The 19,459-nt window shown below is 34.8% G+C and overlaps 1 protein-coding gene across 1 annotated transcript in view; it reads right to left on the bottom strand.

Annotated features, from left to right (window-relative positions):
* Window positions 1-19,459, bottom strand: part of ANO5 (anoctamin 5) — a 134,558-nt gene that overhangs the window by 29,310 nt on the left and 85,789 nt on the right. Inside the window, exons 10-13 of the mRNA XM_007956914.1 lie at window positions 18,646-18,751; window positions 18,487-18,547; window positions 9,490-9,641; window positions 5,839-5,913 (exon numbers count right to left, since the gene is read on the bottom strand). Coding sequence (XP_007955105.1) covers window positions 5,839-5,913; window positions 9,490-9,641; window positions 18,487-18,547; window positions 18,646-18,751 — 394 coding nt within the window. The remainder of the gene's footprint in view (window positions 1-5,838; window positions 5,914-9,489; window positions 9,642-18,486; window positions 18,548-18,645; window positions 18,752-19,459) is intronic.

Below are 19,459 nucleotides of genomic sequence, written 5' to 3'. Positions count from 1 at the left end.
ATAGGGATACTTTGACTTCTTTCTTACCAATTCAGATGCCTTTAATTTCCCTTTCTTGCCTTATTGGCCTGACTAGGACTTCCAACATAATGTTGAATAGAATGGTGAGAGAGGGCATCCTTGTCCAGTTTCTGTTCTCAAGGGGAATGGTTTCAGTCTCTCTCCATTGAGAATAATGTTGACTGTTGGTTTTGCACATATGCCCTTTATTATGTTTAGGAATATCTCTTCTATTCTTATTTTGCTGAGAGGAATGGGCGTTGGATTTTATCAAATGGCTTTTCTCTATCAATTGATATGATCATGTGGTTCTTTTCCTTTGTTTTATTTATGTGATGGATGGCGTTGATTGTTTTTCTAATGTTGAACTATCCCTGCATATCTGATATGAACCCCACTTGGTCATAATGAATTATTTTGTTGATATGATGTTGGAGTCTATTGGCTAAGATTTTATTGAAGAATTTTTGCATCTATATTCATGACAGATATTGGTCTGTAGTTTTCTTTTTGAATGATGTCTTTGCCTGGTTTTGGTATCAAGGTTATGCTTGCTTCATAAAATGAATTTGGGAAAATTCCATCCCTTTCTATGTTCTAGAATAGTGTGAATAAGATTGATATCAGTTCTTCTCTGAATGTTTGGTAGAATTCTCCAGTGAAACCATCTGGGCCAGGCCTTTTTGGTTGGTAAATTTTTTATGACCTCATTTCTTCTTTTGTTATGGGTCTGTTAAAATTTTTCCACCTCAGTCTGGGTTAGTTTGGGTAAATGATGTGTTTCTAGAAATCTGTCCCATTTCTTCTAGATATTCAAATTTGTTGAATTACAGTTCTTCATAGTATCCTGATAGTATCCTTTTAATTTGTTTGTTCTTTTGTGAAGTTGCCCCTTTTGTTTCTTATTCATGTTATTTGTATTCTCTCCCTCTTTTCCTTTGTTAAATTTACCAGTGGTTTGTCATTTTTATTAATCTCTTCAAAAGAAAAAAACAACTTCTAGTCTTGTTGATTTTTTTCATATTGATTTTCTATTTCATTTATTTCTGCTTGAATCTTTATTATTTCTTTTCTTCTGGTGACTGTATAGGCTTTTTTGCTTCTCTTTTTCTAATTGTTGGAGATGTTGAGTTAAGTGTTGATTTTGGCTCTTTCTTCCTTTTTGATGTGTTGCAGTTGTTGCTATAAATTGACCTCTGATTACTACTTTTGCTGTGTCCCAAAGATTTTGGTATGTTGTGTTTTCATTCTCATTTGATTCAAGGAATTTCATAATTTTATTTTTTTATTTCTTCTATTACCCAGTTATTTTCAAGGAGGGTGTCATTCAATGTCCATGTGTTTGCTCTTTTTCCATTGATCTTCCTGTTGTTGATTTCTAATTTTATAACATTGTGATCTGAGAAGATTCTTTGCAGTATCTCAATGTTTGTAAATTGATTGAGGCTTGCTTTGTGTTCTAACATATGGTCTATCCTGGAGAATGTTCCATGTGCACTAGAAAAGAATGTAGATTGTGTTGTTTTTGGGTGAAGTGCTCTGTTGATGTCTATAAGGTCAAGCTGGTGAATTGTATTGTTGAGTTCTTCTACGTCTTTGTTGAGTTTCTTTCCAGCTGTTCTTTGATTGAAAATCATGTACTATGACTATGGAGTCATCTGTTTATCTTTTCAATTCTGTTAAAGTCTGATTTATATATTTTGGGGCTCTTTCATCAAGTGCATAGATATTTATTATGGTTATGCCCTCTTGTTCAATTGATCCTTTAATCATTATATAATGTCCTTCCTTGTTTCTTCTGTTAGTTTTTGTCTTAAAGTCAATTTTCTCAGAAATTAATATTGCCACTCTTGCTCTTTCATAAAGGAGCTCTGGTGGCATAGTGCCTAAGGCTTGACTGCTAACCCAAAAGCTGCAGTTCAAACCCACCAGCCACTCCTCAGAAGGAAGATTGGGCAATCTACTTCTGTGGAGATACCACCTTGGAAACCCATGGAGGAGTTGCTACAAGTCACACTTTTATGGTTGTCATTTGCTTGATATATTTTTTTCCAATCTTTGATTTTTAGTCTATTTCTGTCTTTCTCTCTAAGGTGTGTCTATTGTAGACAGCATATTGATGGGTTATGTTTTCTTATCCAATGTGCAACTCTCCATCTCTTGAGTGGTGCATTTAATGCATTGACATTCAGTGTAATTATTGGCAAGTATGTATTTGTTGCTGTCATTTTGTTATGTGTTTTTTCATGGTGTTACTGATTTCTCTGTTCCATATAATTTTCTGTGCTGAGCTCATTTTGTTTATGAATCATGTTATCATTTCCTTCATTGCTATTGTTTTAGTATTTGTTAACTCTTTGTGCTTGTCCCTTTTTTAATTTTAATGTGAAGGTTTATCATTTTTCTTTGGGGTTACCTTGTGAATTATAATTTTCTTCCTACATTTAGAGCAATCCACTCTATCCTGCAATTGTCTTGACTTCCTCCCATTTAGAACTTCTGTAACTACATATTTTTTCCCTCTTTTTGATTTGCAGTTGTCCTCATTGGCCAATTGATGTCTCTGGTTCCCTGTTTATGATCTTGTAGGCTTATTAACTTTGGATTTTTCCATAACTGGGTTTGTTCTGAGTTATGTTATCATATGTGTTAATGGTCAGTTGTTGTTTGCTGTTGTTGGTTCTCTTTCCAAAGGACTCCCTTTGGCATCTCTTGTAAGGTTGGTCTGGTTTTAAAAAAATCCTTTAATTTCTGCTTATCTGGAAATCTCCTAATTTCACCATCACATTTGAGGGACAGTTTAGCTGTGTATATAATTCTTTGTTGGAAATTATTTTTTCTTTCAGGGTTTTATATATACCATCTCATTGCCTTCTTGCCTGCATGGTTTCTGCTGAGAAATCAGAGGTTAGTCTTATTGGTTGCCCTTTGTATGTAACTTTTCATTTTTGCCATGCTGCTTTCAGGATTCTTTCTTTGTCTTCAGTTTTGGTGAGTTTGATGATGATACATCTTGGTGATTTTCTTTTGGGGGTCTATCCTGTTTGGGGTTCATTGGACTTTTTGAATGGATATATTCTTGTCTTTCATCATATCAGAGAAAGTCTCTTCTGACAAATCTTCAACAATTTTCTCTGTGGTTTTATTTTTCTCTTCTTGTTCTGGAATTCTGATTACACATAGGTTATTCCTTTTGATGGTATCCCACATGAATCTTAGACTTTCTTCATTTTTGTTTTGATCTTTTTTTGGATTGATCCTTTTCCAAAGAAGTATTGTCTTCAATCTCACTAATTCTGTCTTCCATTGATTCAATTCTACTCTTTTGCCCATTCAATTTGCTATTTCTGAGAATTTAGTATTAATCTTCTGGATCTCTATTTGTAGATTTTGTATCATTTTTAGTTTTTCATTTATTTTGTCACTTTGTTCTGGTATCATCTCCAAAAACTGTTCTAGGGTTTTCTCTAGGTTTGCCTCATTTTTTTCAGTGTTTTACCTTGATCTGTCTTTAACCCATTGAAGATACCTAACTATAATTCTTTTGAATTCCCTATCAGGGAATTCCAATGCTTCTTCTTCCTTAGAGATAGATATGTCTGTGTCTGTATCCTGGTCCCTTGTGTCTACTGCTTTATCTTGCTTCTCCATGTGGACAGTGATGGTCTGTTGTTGCCAAGACATTGTGATGTTTTTGTGTTTATATTCAATTGATGATTGTATGCTAGAGTGATTCACCCAAGACTTTTGTTTTCTTTGCATGTATCTGAGTAAGCAGTGTACTGTGCCCCTTTGTTCTCTAGTTGGCAGTACTTATGCACTCACTACCCATCTCCTTTCCAGTCATCAACCTCCCATATGTCTGTGCTGTCTTTGTCAAGCAGAGCCTATTCTTAGGTCCCTGGAATCTGAACAAGAATGCTGTCACTTTAAATATCCAAAATGGATGCTACTTGTAAGCATTCAAAATGGCTGCACCCTGAGGATAACAGAAAGTCCACAGCTCAGTTTGTCTCCTTCTTTGCTGTTTCCCTTTTCAATCATCAGCCATATGTGCATTAATCCATGCAGCCCTTGGAGGGCCAATTTTTAGGTTGATTCTCAGGTCCTAACAACACTTGGACATGTTCAGGCTGTCCGTGTCATCAGGACAGCTGACAGTCTGCAGCTCTGTTTGTCTCCTTACTCATGGTTTTCACTCAGGTTCTTCTACTACTTGGTGTTTAATCCACTTCTTTATCCTTCCTTTCAAATCTTAGGGCTCCAGGATTATCTTCTGTATCTGTGTCAATTGGTTTCTCTTTTCTTTGTTGAAGAGAGTCTGTGTAGCTTGTCTGTCTATCCTGCCATCTTATCCTATATACTACTTTCTTTATCTCATTATATTAAATTTAGCAAAGTAAACCATGTCAGGTTATCTGTCACCATAGCTGACAGGAAATATTCACTGGCAATGTACAAAGATTAGAGATAAGGCATATGATAGGCAGTGCATAAGTCTGAAATAGAAAATATTTATTTCCCATGTTCTAGATTTATCCTTTAGCAGAGGTTAGCAAACTGGCCAGATGCTAGATCCTGTCTGTGGCCTGTTTTTGTATGACCTATGTGTTAAGAATACATTTTTAAAGGTCTATAAAGAAGAATATGTGTCAGAAACTATAAAAGGCCCACAAAGTCTAAAATATATCTGGCCCTCTACAGAAAACATTTTCCGACCCCTGCATTGAGTTGGAGATCCACAAGAAGTATGAAGATTACTTATTTTCCAAGAATAACAAATTTAAAAATTCTATTTTGTTTACTCTCAAAATAATGCTTCCTGTGATCTGATATGATGGGAGTTTAGATATCTGTAGAGACTCTATATAAATTATGTATATTTCCCATTTTGCAAAAGCAGAAAGATCTAGGGATGACTTTGTATCAATGATTGGAAAATTTTATTTTGAAATTGAGAAATTGACTCTTCTGTGAGAACTAGATATTCAAAACAGAGTAATTGTTCTGGGACCATAGTCTACAATGTTTTTCAAGGAGTGTCACAAGTTGATTATTTACCCCTTTTATTCTACCACTTCTCTTCAATGATTGCAATATTATCTAAGAAAACAAATAGAGAAAGTAATAGATTTAGCAAGGAATATTAAAGATAAAAATTATGGAAAATATAGATTGGTGAGGTGAAGCTCTGGTTTACAACTGTCTATAATTTGTACTTCAATCTACTAACCACTCGTAGGTAACACTGCCTCTTTTCTTAAAATTAAGGCCAACTAAGGCCATTAGAGTGCATAGATTTGGAAAGGGGAGGATAGGAAATACATTATGATGATGAAGGAATCTATTTGTTAAAGACATGGAGAAAACTTGTCTTTGTAACAATGGGATATGCTAATTAAATTCTTCAAGTATGAAAAAGAAACACTTTCTTCTGTTTATCTGAAAGAGAATGAACTTTATAGTATAGGTTGATTCATTTTGTGCAGATACTTTGAGTGGGGATAAAGATAAATTAATGGTTTAACAAAACCAAAAGGAAACTAGTCTACAATCAATGTAGGCTTGTTATTCTGTCTAGTTTCAGGTTATGATCTAACTACATTTAGAGTGGGGAGGAAAAAGTTGGCTCTCACATAAAAGCATCTCTCTCCTCCTTGGTGTTTTCCCAAGGTTCAACTAGGGCAAATCCACATAAATTACTTTATATAAGAAGTATAAGAAAGGAAAAATGGGGGCAGGGGAATCAATAGCAATCACTGATGAGAGCAAATGGGGAAATTAACCCAATATATTGTATATTAAAGAGATGATCAAAGTTTTTAAAGAAATGCTCACCCATAATGTCACTGTGGCTCCTGAGAGTAAGTACCATGGAATACGACTATATAAAGGCATGTAAGGTTCCATCTCCTGTAATTTTGAAGAAAACACAGCAAAATTCAAGTTTCATCATCAGTGTTGGATTCCAAGTAGTAGTCAAAACCATAGAACCTAATTAAAACAAGAATTTTCCAAGAGCTACAAGTTGTGGAAAGCTATATTCTAGCAATGTTTCCTTTTCTTCAAGTAGAAGCCTTTGGAATTCCTGGATAAGACATCCTACAGATGATATGAGACATTATGGATATGTACTACTTCCACAGTGGTATTCATGGCTTGGAAGATACAAAAGAAAGTCAAAATGATGGTATGATTTTATTCTAATGAATTTCTCTGCATGGGATTACATAGGGTGCCTTCTTTATATTTTCATAGGACAGATTTTGTTTTCTACACAGTCTAGAATCTCATCCTTTCCCACCTCTAAGCTTTTCTGTCATTAACAGAAGATAATCATTAAATCAGCTAACATTCTGAACTAAATGAAGAGGCAATTAGATATTAACCAAAAGATAACAAATAGAGTGAAAAACAGCTGTTGAAAGAAATTTATATCAGATATTTCTATCTAGCACATACTAGTTCAAATTTTAAGGATTTCAAGGATAGAATGAATGCAAACAGAACTCAACAAGCAAAGTAGGCTGTCCAAGAGCTCTATAGAACCCCAGGATATGTGTGCATATGTGCATGCATGTCTGTGTACATAAGTGTGTACCCAATGTATTTTTGTGCTCATGCATGTATTTTTGTATGCACACATGTGCATGTCTGTACATATATGTATGTATGTGTGTTCACAATACAGACAAATCTGAGACTTCTGCTTGTGTTTAACCACTGAAGAAGCACTAAGAGTCAAATCTACCTGTTTATTTTGAAACTGCTAAAGTAGATGATTCATAGTGAATTTAATATATACTACTTTCCAATTATTCTTAAATATAAGAATTTAACACAGCTTTTTTCTGTTAATAATTTTTGGTAAATAGACCTGTTTTTATTTTTTATCTCAAGAAACATGAATAGATGCATATAATATATACATCCTGTCACCGTCTCTTTTAATATATTTCCATAATTTCAAACTGCCACTCAAGTTGATGTATTTTCTGAAGTTGCTTTTCTCTTTATCCAATCATTGAATTATTTTGGGGGGTATTTCAATGCAATTTAATAAACATTTAATGAATGTCTATACTGTGAAAAAAATTTTGAGTGTTGTATTGAAAGAAAACTGTCTTGAATAGAATAGAGAAGTCTATTGGAGAGGTAGTGTTTCAGGCATATTCTATTCCCTTTTATAGCATTAGGTGATGCAGTGATTCTAGCTTACAGAAAGGTAGGGTCTCTGAGAATAATAGTTAAGCTTCTGGTCTTGGGAAGGCAAAGTACCTTCAGTTTTCACATGAAAATATGTACCAAGAAATCAAATATCTCAGTATAGAACACAAAATTTTCAAGGAAAGGATTCGAAAATCAAGGTTTCCCCATTATATATGCTTTTTGTGAAGATCTCAATTCATCTATTTATATAAATCACTATCATGTATGCTTCTATAATGATTTTTACACTGTTGCACTTTTAAACACCTATGTATAAGTAACTTATAATGTGGAGTTAGAAACAAAGAATTCTGAACTTAGAAATAGAAATATGTATACATCTATGACACTCTCTATATATCGTTAGAAACTATAAGTCATCAGAAAGTTGGTCTAATCTTGGAAATAGATAATTGGACTATGAGAAGTATGTGAAGTATGTAGTAAACAACCTCCCTAAGATAGCGATGCACCTCCATACTGTGATAAACAAATGTAACTTTAATCAAATCTCTGTAATTGGCTTTGAGAGATAATTATGTCATGTTGTTGTTGTTATTATGTGCCATCAAGTCAGACCCTACTCATAGCAACCCCTCCTTGGGTTTCTGAGGCAGTATCAATATGGAAGTAGATTGCCTAACTTTCCTTCCAAGGAGTGGCTGGTGGGTTTGAACCGCCAGCCTTCTGGTTAGCAGTCAGGTGCCTTAGGCACTATGCTACCAGAGCTCCCCAATTATGTCATAGAATATTCAAGGCCAATTTGTAGAGCTTTGATTTATTATAAATTAAGTGTTTTTAATTATGTCATAGAATAGCCCTATTATTAATTTATAATAAATCAAAGCTCTACAAATTGGCCTTGAAACACAAATGTGCCATACAACAATCTCCTTATTTGGCAAGACACAAATCTTGGATAAATATGACATCACTTAATCATTATCTTGTAAAGTCAAGGTTAAAACACTGAATATAACCCCTGAATTTCTGCTGACTCTCTGAAAGAAGACAGCAGCAGAAGGTTTCTCTGATGCCAGCTTTCTCTGAAGACTAAGAGTCTGCTGAAATGATAAAAGCTTGAAGTCTAAAGATTTGGAAACCAATCATTGAACTAATATTGTAATTGTTAATTCTGATTCTCTGGTCATAAATGCATGTCTTGAGGTCTTACTTGCATGTCTTGCCATGACTGCCTTGCAATAGACTGAATTAGTTGGTGCACGGCAAACCTGAGCACTTATTTTTAAGATAAAATCCTACAGGGCATTCCTGCTCCCCAAATCCCAGTGCAATTACCTTCCCAGTATAATCAATTAGACTTAACTACATGAAGAAAATTCTGTCTCTCATAAGCCCATTATTTAACACCACTATTTTAATTTTTGCATGTTAACTTAGTATCATTTCCAAGCCTATGTATTCATGTACACATTATATATAAAGTCCAAAGTATGCACATATTGCCTATTTTTTTCAGTTAGTATGAAAACTATGTATTTCATGATACAAAGCCTGTGGTTTGATTTGAAATAATACAGTGGTGCTGGTGGGAATACGGGCACAAAAGAAACAAGATTGGCTATGATTTAATAATCATTAAATCTGGGTAATGGGTTCATAATGGGGAGCTCTGGTAGCATAGTGTCTAAGGCACTTGACTGCTAACCAGAAGGCTGACGGTTCAAACCCACCAGCCACTCCTCGGAAGAAAGATGGGGCAATCTACTTCCATAGTGATACTGCCTCGGAAACCCAAAGAGGGGTTGCTATGAGTCAGGTCCGACTCCGTGGCACATAACAACAACAATGGGCTCATGGGGTAGTGTACACTATTCTATCAATTTTTATATGTGTTTCAAAACTTTCATAGACATATACATTATGTACAGCCCTAGTGGCACAGTGGTTCTACAGTGGTTCAGCTGCAAATCAAAAGGTCAGCAGTTTAAACCACCAGTTGTTCCATGGGAGAAAGATGTGGCACTCTGCTTCCATAAAGATTTACAGCCTGGAAAACACTTCGGGTCAGTTCTACTATGTCCTATAGGGTCTCTGTGAGTCAGAATCAGCCTGATAACAATGGGTTTTTGCTATACATATATAATATGTATTACATGTGTATGTATAAGTATTTATTTCTTCAGAAACAAGTAAGGTAGTTTATATAACTTATGGATTAGTGGAAATTTTAAGGGCAAATTAAAATATGCATTGAGAGGCAAACAAAAGCAGTGTGTACATTGAATATGCTACCCATTTCACAGTTTGCTAAGTTACCTTAGTCACTGCATTCAATTTCCTGTGTTTACACATAGCTTCAAATTCAGGTCTCAGCTGAAGCTGCTGCTGTTCCTCTTCAAAGTCTACCATGTCCCACTCATATTCCAGTTTGACTTGTTGCTGTTTCCAAAACTCCAAAAACAGTGTGACTATGAGTAAGGAAATATATGAAAATAATCAAGAGATGGAAAAATAAAGCTAGCAACATTTTTTTCCTCCTTCTTTCCATTTTAATCATTTGTTGCATGATGGTTCATATTTTTCAAGTGGCTATTTTGTCATTATTATATTTGTTGGTAATATTACAAAATTATTAAGGTTGGAATGAAAAACAAATTTACTGCATCAAGTCGATTCAGACTCAAAGTGACTCCATTGGGTTTCCAAGGCTGTAAATCTTTATGGAAGCAGACTGCTTCATCTTTCTTCTGCAGAGAGGCTGGTGGGTTTGAACCACCAACCTTTTGGTTAGCAGCCAAATTTCCTAACCACTAAACTACCAGAGCTCCTTAAGATTGGCAAAATAATATATATAGATATATTTTTAAATAACTCATTTATAAAAAATTGAAGTTAATTTCTTGGACAATAATCCAACAGAAATTTTGTTTTGCTGACATATTACCCTCTTCATTCAGATAATTTGACATTGTACGTAAGTTAAAGAACTTTCACAAAGTGAACACCATGTGACCAGTACCAATATAAAAATGACTAGCACTCCAGAAACCCTTCGTTGTGACTCTTCCAAGATGTACGGGTAGCCAGACCTTATAGATTAGTTGTTATAACCTTATAGGTCAGTTTTGCCTGTCTTTTAACTTAAACATAAATGGTATCATACAAATGATATTGTGGTTTTTTAAAAATCTGCATATTAAGATGGATTGACATGCTACAGCAGTGGGCTCAGGTATAGTATGTATAGTATAATAGGGATCGTAAGACTTGCACAGGACTGAGCAGTGTTTCATTCTGTTGTACATGAGGTCTCTAGGAGTCAGAGATGACACGATGGCACATAACCACCACCACCACCACAACAACAAAGCATATTAACTTAGTATCATTTCCATGCTTATAAGTATGCATGTTTACAAATTGTAGTCATGTTCTTGTATGTAGGGAAAGTTCATCTACTCTCATTGCTATATAATATTCCATTGTATGATGAGTCAGAGTCAGTTTGACTGCACCTATCAACAACAACAACATGCCTGGTTGGAGCAATTGGGTTGTTTCTAGGATGTTGCTATTACAAATGATCCTACTGTAAACATTTTTCATATGGCTTTTGAAGAACATATGCATGCCTTTCTGTTGGGTATATATCTAGGGATAGAACATTAACATAAACAATATTAACTTATGATTTTATCAAATATTAAATATAAATTGTGAATGTTTGTAATTACATCTTTCTTCAAGTATCATCACAGTCATCTAAGTAGTATCTCTATTTCCAATATACCATCTTTATAATTCAGATATTTACCACTTGACTGCTATAGCATTTTCAGTTTTCTCATTTTCTCATATATCCAGTTATGTGTCATTTAGTTCATTTTTTTTAATTCGTTCAAACATTTTGAAATACAGTCAGTCCTTGCTTGGCATGTTTTCCATATGCATGCTTGATTTCAGTTTCCACAAATTAGTTAAATATCACCAATCTTCAATAACATGACTCAAATTTCAGTCCATGATATATTAAGTGTAAAGGCATAAAGTGTAAAATTTGCTGTCATTCAGCCCACATATCACTACATAAATAACAGAGCTGCATCATGATAAATGTCAATCATATGATTTCTTTCAAAGACTGTTGAAAATTTCAAAGTTGATCACTGAATATGTTATTCAGTTCATGCACAATCAGCATAGCATGGAGGTGTGTTGTCTTGTCTCCAAGTGAAAAATCCACATGACATTTTATAAGGATGGATAATCAAAACAGGGAATTGGCCAACAAAGATGAAAGTGCAGCAAAGAATTGAAAAGTGATAATGTTGCAATGAAATTCAAATCAATTTAATATGCATTAATGCATCTAATCAAACATAAATGAAGTTATAAAAGGAATAACTGGCTGTGGAAATGTGGACACTGCTGCTGTTTAAGAGACTACATAACAGCCATGCAACTTAGTGAAGGTGAATACATCAACATACATGAAGAAAGTGGTCCTCACAAAAAAGATGAAAATATCCCAGAGGAAGTGATGTCAACCAAAACATTTCACCCAAAAGGGAGTTGTGAGGCTAATTCAGGACATTGAAGGCACAAAGGATTAACTGTTGGAAGCTACTCCTCAAAACAGACTGCTAAGTTATTAGAATATATTTCCACCTCTTTTCATGCATCAAAATTATATATATATTTTTTAAAAAACTCCACTCCAATTCCATTCTTCTAAAAACATTACATTATCTCATTTCTCCTGGTCATGGAGTAATTCCTTCCTCCTTTGCAATCCCTTGGAGTCCCTGGGTTACACTTGACTAGTAACTGCAAGACTGGCAGATTAAATTCACCCAGAGAGACCTTGGAAAAGTTCTGATGATCTATTTTCAAAAGATCACAGCCATTGAAAACCCTATGGAGTGCCATTCTAATTCTGAAACACATGGAACGGTTGCCATAAGTCAGACTCCAAGGTAAATGTTTTTTTTTGTTTTGTTTTGTTTAATCCTTGCACTCCTTTAGCTCTTAAAATATATTTCTATGAATATATTTATTAGTGCCTAAGGCATTTGACTGCTAACCAGAAGGCTGGTGGTTCAAACCCACCAGCCACTCCTCAGAAGAAAGACTGGGCAATCTACTTCCATAGTGATACTGCCTGGGAAACCCAAGGAGGGGTTGCTATGAATCAGGACTGACTCAATGACAATGAGTTTGGTTTTGGTTTTTATCTCAAATTAGATTGTGACTTTCTTAAGAACAGATTATATTTGATTCATTTATTAATGCATTAATATTATTATGAATTTCATGAAACAGGAGACCTTTTCTCATTTATTTATTCATTTACTCATGAACCAGTGGAAAACACTGTTATGAAGGAGAATACAATTTTGAGAGCCTGGTACAATCAAGTAAAATCTTAATATTTGTTTCTTTATTTGCATTCCAAAATAAAAAAGATCTAACATAAGTTTTAGAACTAATTTTTGATACCCATGTCTACAACAGATTGGATGTTCCAAAGGAATTGCAAAAACTTAGAAAAAAAAACACTAAACAGTTAAACCATGTTTGAAATTCTGAAGTAGAAATAAGAAACCTGATCAATATAAATGAGGTTGTAATAGAAATTGAGGGTATAAAATATTTAGCAAAATTGTGCACTAAGGAAGGAGAAGAGAGAAGTACTAAAAACAAAATAGCTCCTATGATCCATATGGACTTTTCTTGTGACTACTTGATTCTACAGAAATCATGGGACACAGGTACTCCTTGGGGATTTCTGAAAATTAAAGAAATCCTTGTAGATGCTGCCTGAATAAGCTGTGACACTTTTCACATATAAGGACTACCAAATTGTTATTATTTATTTAACAGGTATCTGTTGAGTAAATGAATATAGGAATTTGAACACATACCATATGCCTAGTGCTGCACTTAGAGATTAAAGCCATGGTGGCTTCCTTAATAGAACATGTAAGTGATTGATGAAATTCATGTATAACCTGTTATAACTGTGGAAGCATGTACACAAAAAAAGTGCTTTAAAGTCTAAAACCATATATACACATATTCGCAGAATTAGATTGACATATATTAAGGAGGTTATTAAGCTTTGCAAAGAAAATATGGGTGAACATTGAACATTTTTTTGGATTAGAGAAGGTTTTTTGTTTTTAAAGAAACACATGAAACAAAACTAATCATGATGAAAAATGTTATGACATAGAAACATATACATTAAAACTTGTATTGACCATGAACACAGTCAAATGCAAATAACAAACAAAATATTTATAATTTGTGTGGTAGACAAAGAGTTACTATGTTTGTTATATAAAACACCTGTGAATTAAACAATTCAGAGACAAAGGATTTCAAAATTCAATACATATTGGTAGCATCTTTAATTTTACTTTTAATCAAGTAAATGTAAATAAAATCATAGCTGGGCTTGTCTAGGGTATGGAAAGTGGGAAAACTCATATAATGCTTGTAGGAATATAAGTTGGTACATCTTTTCTGTAGGGCAATTTGGAAATATATAGCAGAATTTTAAGATTGAAAATATAATTTTCCCCAGGAAATGACCTGCTAAGAATTTATTCTTAGAAGAAAACTGTACAAGAGTAAACAGATATTTACCTCAGAATTATTTGCAATGATAAAAAAAATAGAAGTGACATAAATGTGCAACAATAGAGAATAACAGGCTGAAGTAAATCCATCAGAGGCAATATTATCCAGTCATAAATACACATACAAACACACACACACATACACATACATATTTATTGATATGGAAGAAGTTCCATCACTCATTCTTCCCTGAATATAAAAGAACAGGCTTAAAACCATGTATAATATTGATATTTATGCAAAATTTTGTGTACATACATGCTAAACACATAGAGAAAGATCCCGAAAAATGACTGCCAATATGTTAATTAAATTTCAGGTCATTTTTATTGTATTTCAACTTCTATATATTGTTTGAATTTTTATCATGGGAATGAATTTTCATTACAAATAAACAAAGAAAAAGCACTTTCATCTCACCCTACCAATACAGCCTTCACTATTTTCAGAGCACCACCTTTGGGACCAGTGTTGATCTTTTAATGTCTGGATTGTTTCTCCTAACACCTACTGTACATGCACAACCTTTGATTCTGCCCAATTGTTTGTCAAAAGTCAAACTAAGAAAAATGTGTCTGAGTGTTGTTTTCATAGAACTTGATCAAGATACTCAAAAACTAAAGCTAAATCAATTCATTGCTACTACAAACATTTCTGAAATAATTAAGTGATGGCAGAGCCTTTTTATATTGTTGTTAGGTGCCACTGAGTTGGCTGAGTCATAACAAACCTGTGTACAACAAAAGGAAACAGTGCCCAGTTCTGAGTCATCCTCACAATTCTTGCTGTGCTTGAGCCCATCATTGCAGCCACTGTGTCAATCCATCTCGTTGAGGGTCTTCCCCTTTTCCTCTGACCTTCAACATTGCCAAGCATGATATTTTTCTCCAGGGACTGGTCCCTTCTGACAACATGACCAAACTAGGTGAGAAAATGTCTACCCATTTTTGCTGGAGAATTCTGGCTACACTTCATCCAGAAGAGATTTGTTCGTTCTTCTGGCAATCCATGGTATTTTCCATATTCTTCCACCATTCAAAGGCATCAACTCTTTTTTGGTATTCCTTATTCATTGTCCAGCTTTCACGTGCATATAAGGCTATAGGAAAGACCATGGCTTGAGTTAGGTGCAACTTAGTCTTCAGTGTCACATCTTTGCTCATCAACACTTTAAAGAGGGCTTTTGCAGAAGATTTGCCCAGTGCAATATGTCATTTGATTTCTTGATTGCTGCTTCCATGGGTGTTAACTATGGATCCAAGTAAACTAAAATCTTGAACAACTTCAATCTTTTCTCCATTTATCATGATGTTGCTTATTTGTCCAGTTATGAGGATTTTTGTTTTCTTTATGTTGAAATGTAATCCATACTGAAGACTGGAATCTGATGTTCATCAGTAAATGCTTCAAGCCATCTTCACTCTCAGCAAGCAAGATTTTGTCATCTGCATATTGCAGGTAATTCATGAGTCCCCTCTAATCCTAATGCTACATTCTTCTTCATATAGCCCAGCTTCTTAGATGATTTGCTCCACATAGAGACTGAATAAGGATGCTGAAAGGATACAACCATGATGCACACCCTTTCTGATTTCAAATCATGCAGTGTCTCCTTGTTCTGTTCAAACAACAGCCTTTTGGTCTATGTGCAAGTTCTTCATGAGCACAATTAAGTGTTCTGGAATTCCTGTCCTTTGTGATGTTATCCATAATTTGTTATGATCCACACAGTCAAAGATCTTTGCATAGTCAATAAAACACAAGTAAACATCATTCCTATATCCTTACCTTTCAGCCGAGATCCATCTGACATCAGCAGTGACATCCCTCATTCCACTTCTGAAATCAACTTGAATTTCTGGACTTTCCCTGTCAATATGTTGCCACAATTGTTTCTGAATTATCTTTAGCAAAATTTTATTTGCATATGGTATTAATAATATTGTTTGATTATTTCCACATTCTATTGGATCTGCTTTTTTTGGAATGGGCTCAAATACAGATTTTTTTCTAGTTGGTTGGCAAGGCAGCTGTCTTCTAAATTTCTTAACATAAACAAGTGAGTACCTCTAGTATTCATCCATTTGTTGAAATATCTCAGTGGGAATTCTGGCAATTCCTGGAGCTTTGTTTTTTGCCTATTCCTGCTGGGCAGCTTGGACTTCCTTCAGTACCATAGTTCTTTATCATATCTACTTCCTAAAATGGTTGAATGTCAAGCAACTTTTTGGTACAATGACTCTGTGTATTCCTCTCATCTTCTTTTCATGCTTCCTGCATCCTTCAAAATTTTATGCATAGTATCCTTCAATATTGCCCTGTGAAGCTTGAATGTTTTCTTCATTTCTTTTGGCTTGAGAAATGCTGACTGTATTCTTTTTGGTTTCCCAAATCCATGTCTTTGTGAATTTCATTACCATACTTAACTTTGTCTTCTCTAATTGCTCTTTGAAATTAGGCTCTAGTAACCACTAATCAACTTTTGCCTCTATGCATTTGTTTCTTCTAGGTATAAATTGGATTATACAATATTTGTCATTTCATCTATGATTAATTTCACTCTGGAAAATGTTTTTAAGTTCATCTATGTTATAGCATGTATCAAAAGTTCATTTTTCTTTATGGCTGAATAATACTCCACCTTATGCATATACTACATTTTGCTTATCCATTCATTTGTTGTTAGACACATGGATTGTTTCTAGTCTTCAGCTATTGTGAATGATACTGCAGTGAACATTGGTGTACAAATATCTGTTTGTCTTTGCTTTCACATCTTTTCAGCATATAATTAGGAGAGGAATTTCTGGGTCATGTGTTAACTACATTTTCCCAGAATCAACAAATTATTTTCCACAATGCCTGGACCATTTTACATGCACATTTATAATAGATGAGGGTTGTAATTTCTCCATAACCTCATCAGTACTCTTTATTTCAGTTTTTCTAATAATAGTCATCTTAGTGGGTGGAAGTGGTATCTCATTGTGGTTTTTATTTGCATTTACCTAATGACTTGGGTTTCTGAGGCAGTATCACTATGGAAGTAGATTGCCCTATCTTCATTCTGAGCAAATGAATTTGAAGACTAAGGTACAGTCTTACTCAAGCCTTGGTATTTTTAATCACTTCATAAGGAAGACCAAAGAAGGGCTGATGCCATTCAATTGTGGATTTGATGAAGAATACTGAAAATACCAAGGACTGCCAGAAGAATGAGCAAACCTGTCCTGGAAGGAGTAGTCACAATGCTCCCTGGAAGTGAGAATGGCCAGACTTCTTCCATCTCACCTACTTGGGACATGTTGTCAGAAAGAACCAGTCCCTGGAGAAGGATATCGTGCTTGGCAAACTAGAGGGTCAGTGAAAAAGAGGAAGACCCTCAGGGAAATGGATTAGCACAGTAGCTGCAATGATGGACTCAAGAATAGTAAGGATTGTGAGGATAGACCAGAACCAGGCACTGTTTTGTTCTGTTGTACATAGGGTCGCTATGAGTCGGAGCTGACTCGATGCCACTTAACAACAACAGTGACTAATGAGATCGAGCATCTTATGTGTTCATTGGCATTCATGTATCTTCTTTGGAGAAATGTCTCTTCAAATCTTTCGCACATTTTTAAGTGTATTGTTTACCTTTTTGTTGTTGAGTTGTAAAGTTTTTAATATATTCTGGATATTAAACCCTTATTAGATATATGGTTATGAAATATTTTTCGCATTGTGTATACTCCCTTCACTTTCTTAATAAAGTCTTCTGCTGCATAAAGTTTTCAGTTTGGATGAAGTTTAATATATCTTTTGTTGTTGTTGTTGCTCATTCTTTTGATGTCCTATCTTAAAATTCATTGTGAAAAACTAGGTCCTGTATCATTAACCCTATGTTTTGTTCTAAGAGTTTTATGTTTTCACTTCTTCCATTTAGATCACTGATCCACTTTGAGTTATCTTCATATATGGTGTGAGATACGAGTACAGCTCCATTCTTTTGCATGTGGAGACACACTTGTCCCAAAGATTTAAGTGAGAAGAAAACTCTGTGTTCACTTTGCGACATATTTTAGACCAATCTATACATCTCTTCTTGCTAACTAACCCTTACAAAAAATATATCCTTATTGATGATAGGAAAAACTTTATGATACTTCTACCTCCTATTTGAAATGAAATAAGTGAGGTGATTTGGCATTTCCAAAGTTAAGGGGAAATCCATTTTATTTGAAAGATTATTTAAAAATGGAATTGAAAGCTAGAACTAAAAACAAACACAGAAAACACAGATTTAAAAGTGATCGATTACCCTTAATAGTGTCTATGTTTGTTTCTACCCCTGATGAAATATGATCCAGCAATCAAATAATTATGTTAACAGTCTCTCTTGAATTAAGTACTTACTGAACCTGTTTTTACCATGACACTGGGAGATAGTGTGAGTAAATATATTTAAGCTTCAAAAATTATATTGTACCTTAGCAAAATGATGAGAGGCTTCAGTAGAGATGTTTGTGGAACAAAGTTTAGGCCACACTCCATCAGTGTATTTGATGATAAAAAAGGTACAGTGATCTAAAACCACATTTTGAATATAATATATGCCATTCATATATAATATGTAGATGACACTTATATAATATAAAAAAGCTGGTTATCATGAGACTATGTACTCACCCCAAATTCCCATGAATATTGCAAAGAACACTGTTGACTCATTATCAAATAAATGGGAGAACTGTAAAAGCAACAATATCACAAGACTACTTAGTACCAAACACAATACAAAAAGAGGAAAATTCCAAGTCTTTTCAATATATCACAATGCATACATACCTTTGAGGCCAAACACGTAGTATTCAATCTCCAATAGTCACATAACTGGTCACAGAGTGGGCACATGATTATTTGACCTCCAATTTCAGGGTCACAGATTTCATGGCTTTAAAGGAAACAGAGGTATTATTTTAAGAGTGATTTGTGGAGAGTTCCAGTAAGATGGCAGAATAGGCAGACAGACTGCACAGACCCTCTTTAACAAAGAAAAGGGGAACCAATTAACACAGATACAGAGCCCTGAGCATTGAAGGAAAGGATATAGAAGTGAACTAAACTCCAACTAGTAGAAGAACTTGCATGAAAACACCAAAAAAGGAGATGTATGGAGCTGTGGTCGGTCAGTGAACCTGATGGCACAGAGAGCTGGGATGTTGCCAAGTGGTGTTAGGACCTAAGAATTTACTGAAAAAGCAGCCCTGCTAGCCAGGGGATGTTTGGAGGACTGTACTGGTGGTGGCTGGTGAATAAAAGGGGAAGCAGCAAAGAGGAAGGCAGGTGGAACTGTGGACTTTTGTCTGTCTGGAGGGCACAGCTATTTTAAATGTTTACAAGCATTTTGACCATTTCGGATACATAAAGCAACAGCATTCTCCCAGATTCCAGGGACTTAAGAATGGGCTCTACTTGTTGGGAACCACAAGAACATTCCAGATGCCAACGACTGAAAAGGTGTGATATTCTCCTTGTTATTCTTATACCCCACACCCCCTTGGTAAATGGAGGTGCATCCCTTAATCCCACCCACCTCTGAGCCAGCAGGAATACAATCCCAGTCTGTTTGCTCGGACAGAGCCCAGGGGCCATGCCCAGA

Source organism: Orycteropus afer, unplaced genomic scaffold, assembly GCF_000298275.1.
Source record: "Orycteropus afer afer isolate SDZICR_OR568_19922 unplaced genomic scaffold, OryAfe1.0 scaffold00014, whole genome shotgun sequence".
Lineage (NCBI taxonomy): Eukaryota > Metazoa > Chordata > Mammalia > Tubulidentata > Orycteropodidae > Orycteropus > Orycteropus afer.
The sequence above is the reverse complement of the archived record's forward strand: the minus strand, read 5'-3'. Positions and strand labels throughout refer to the sequence as shown.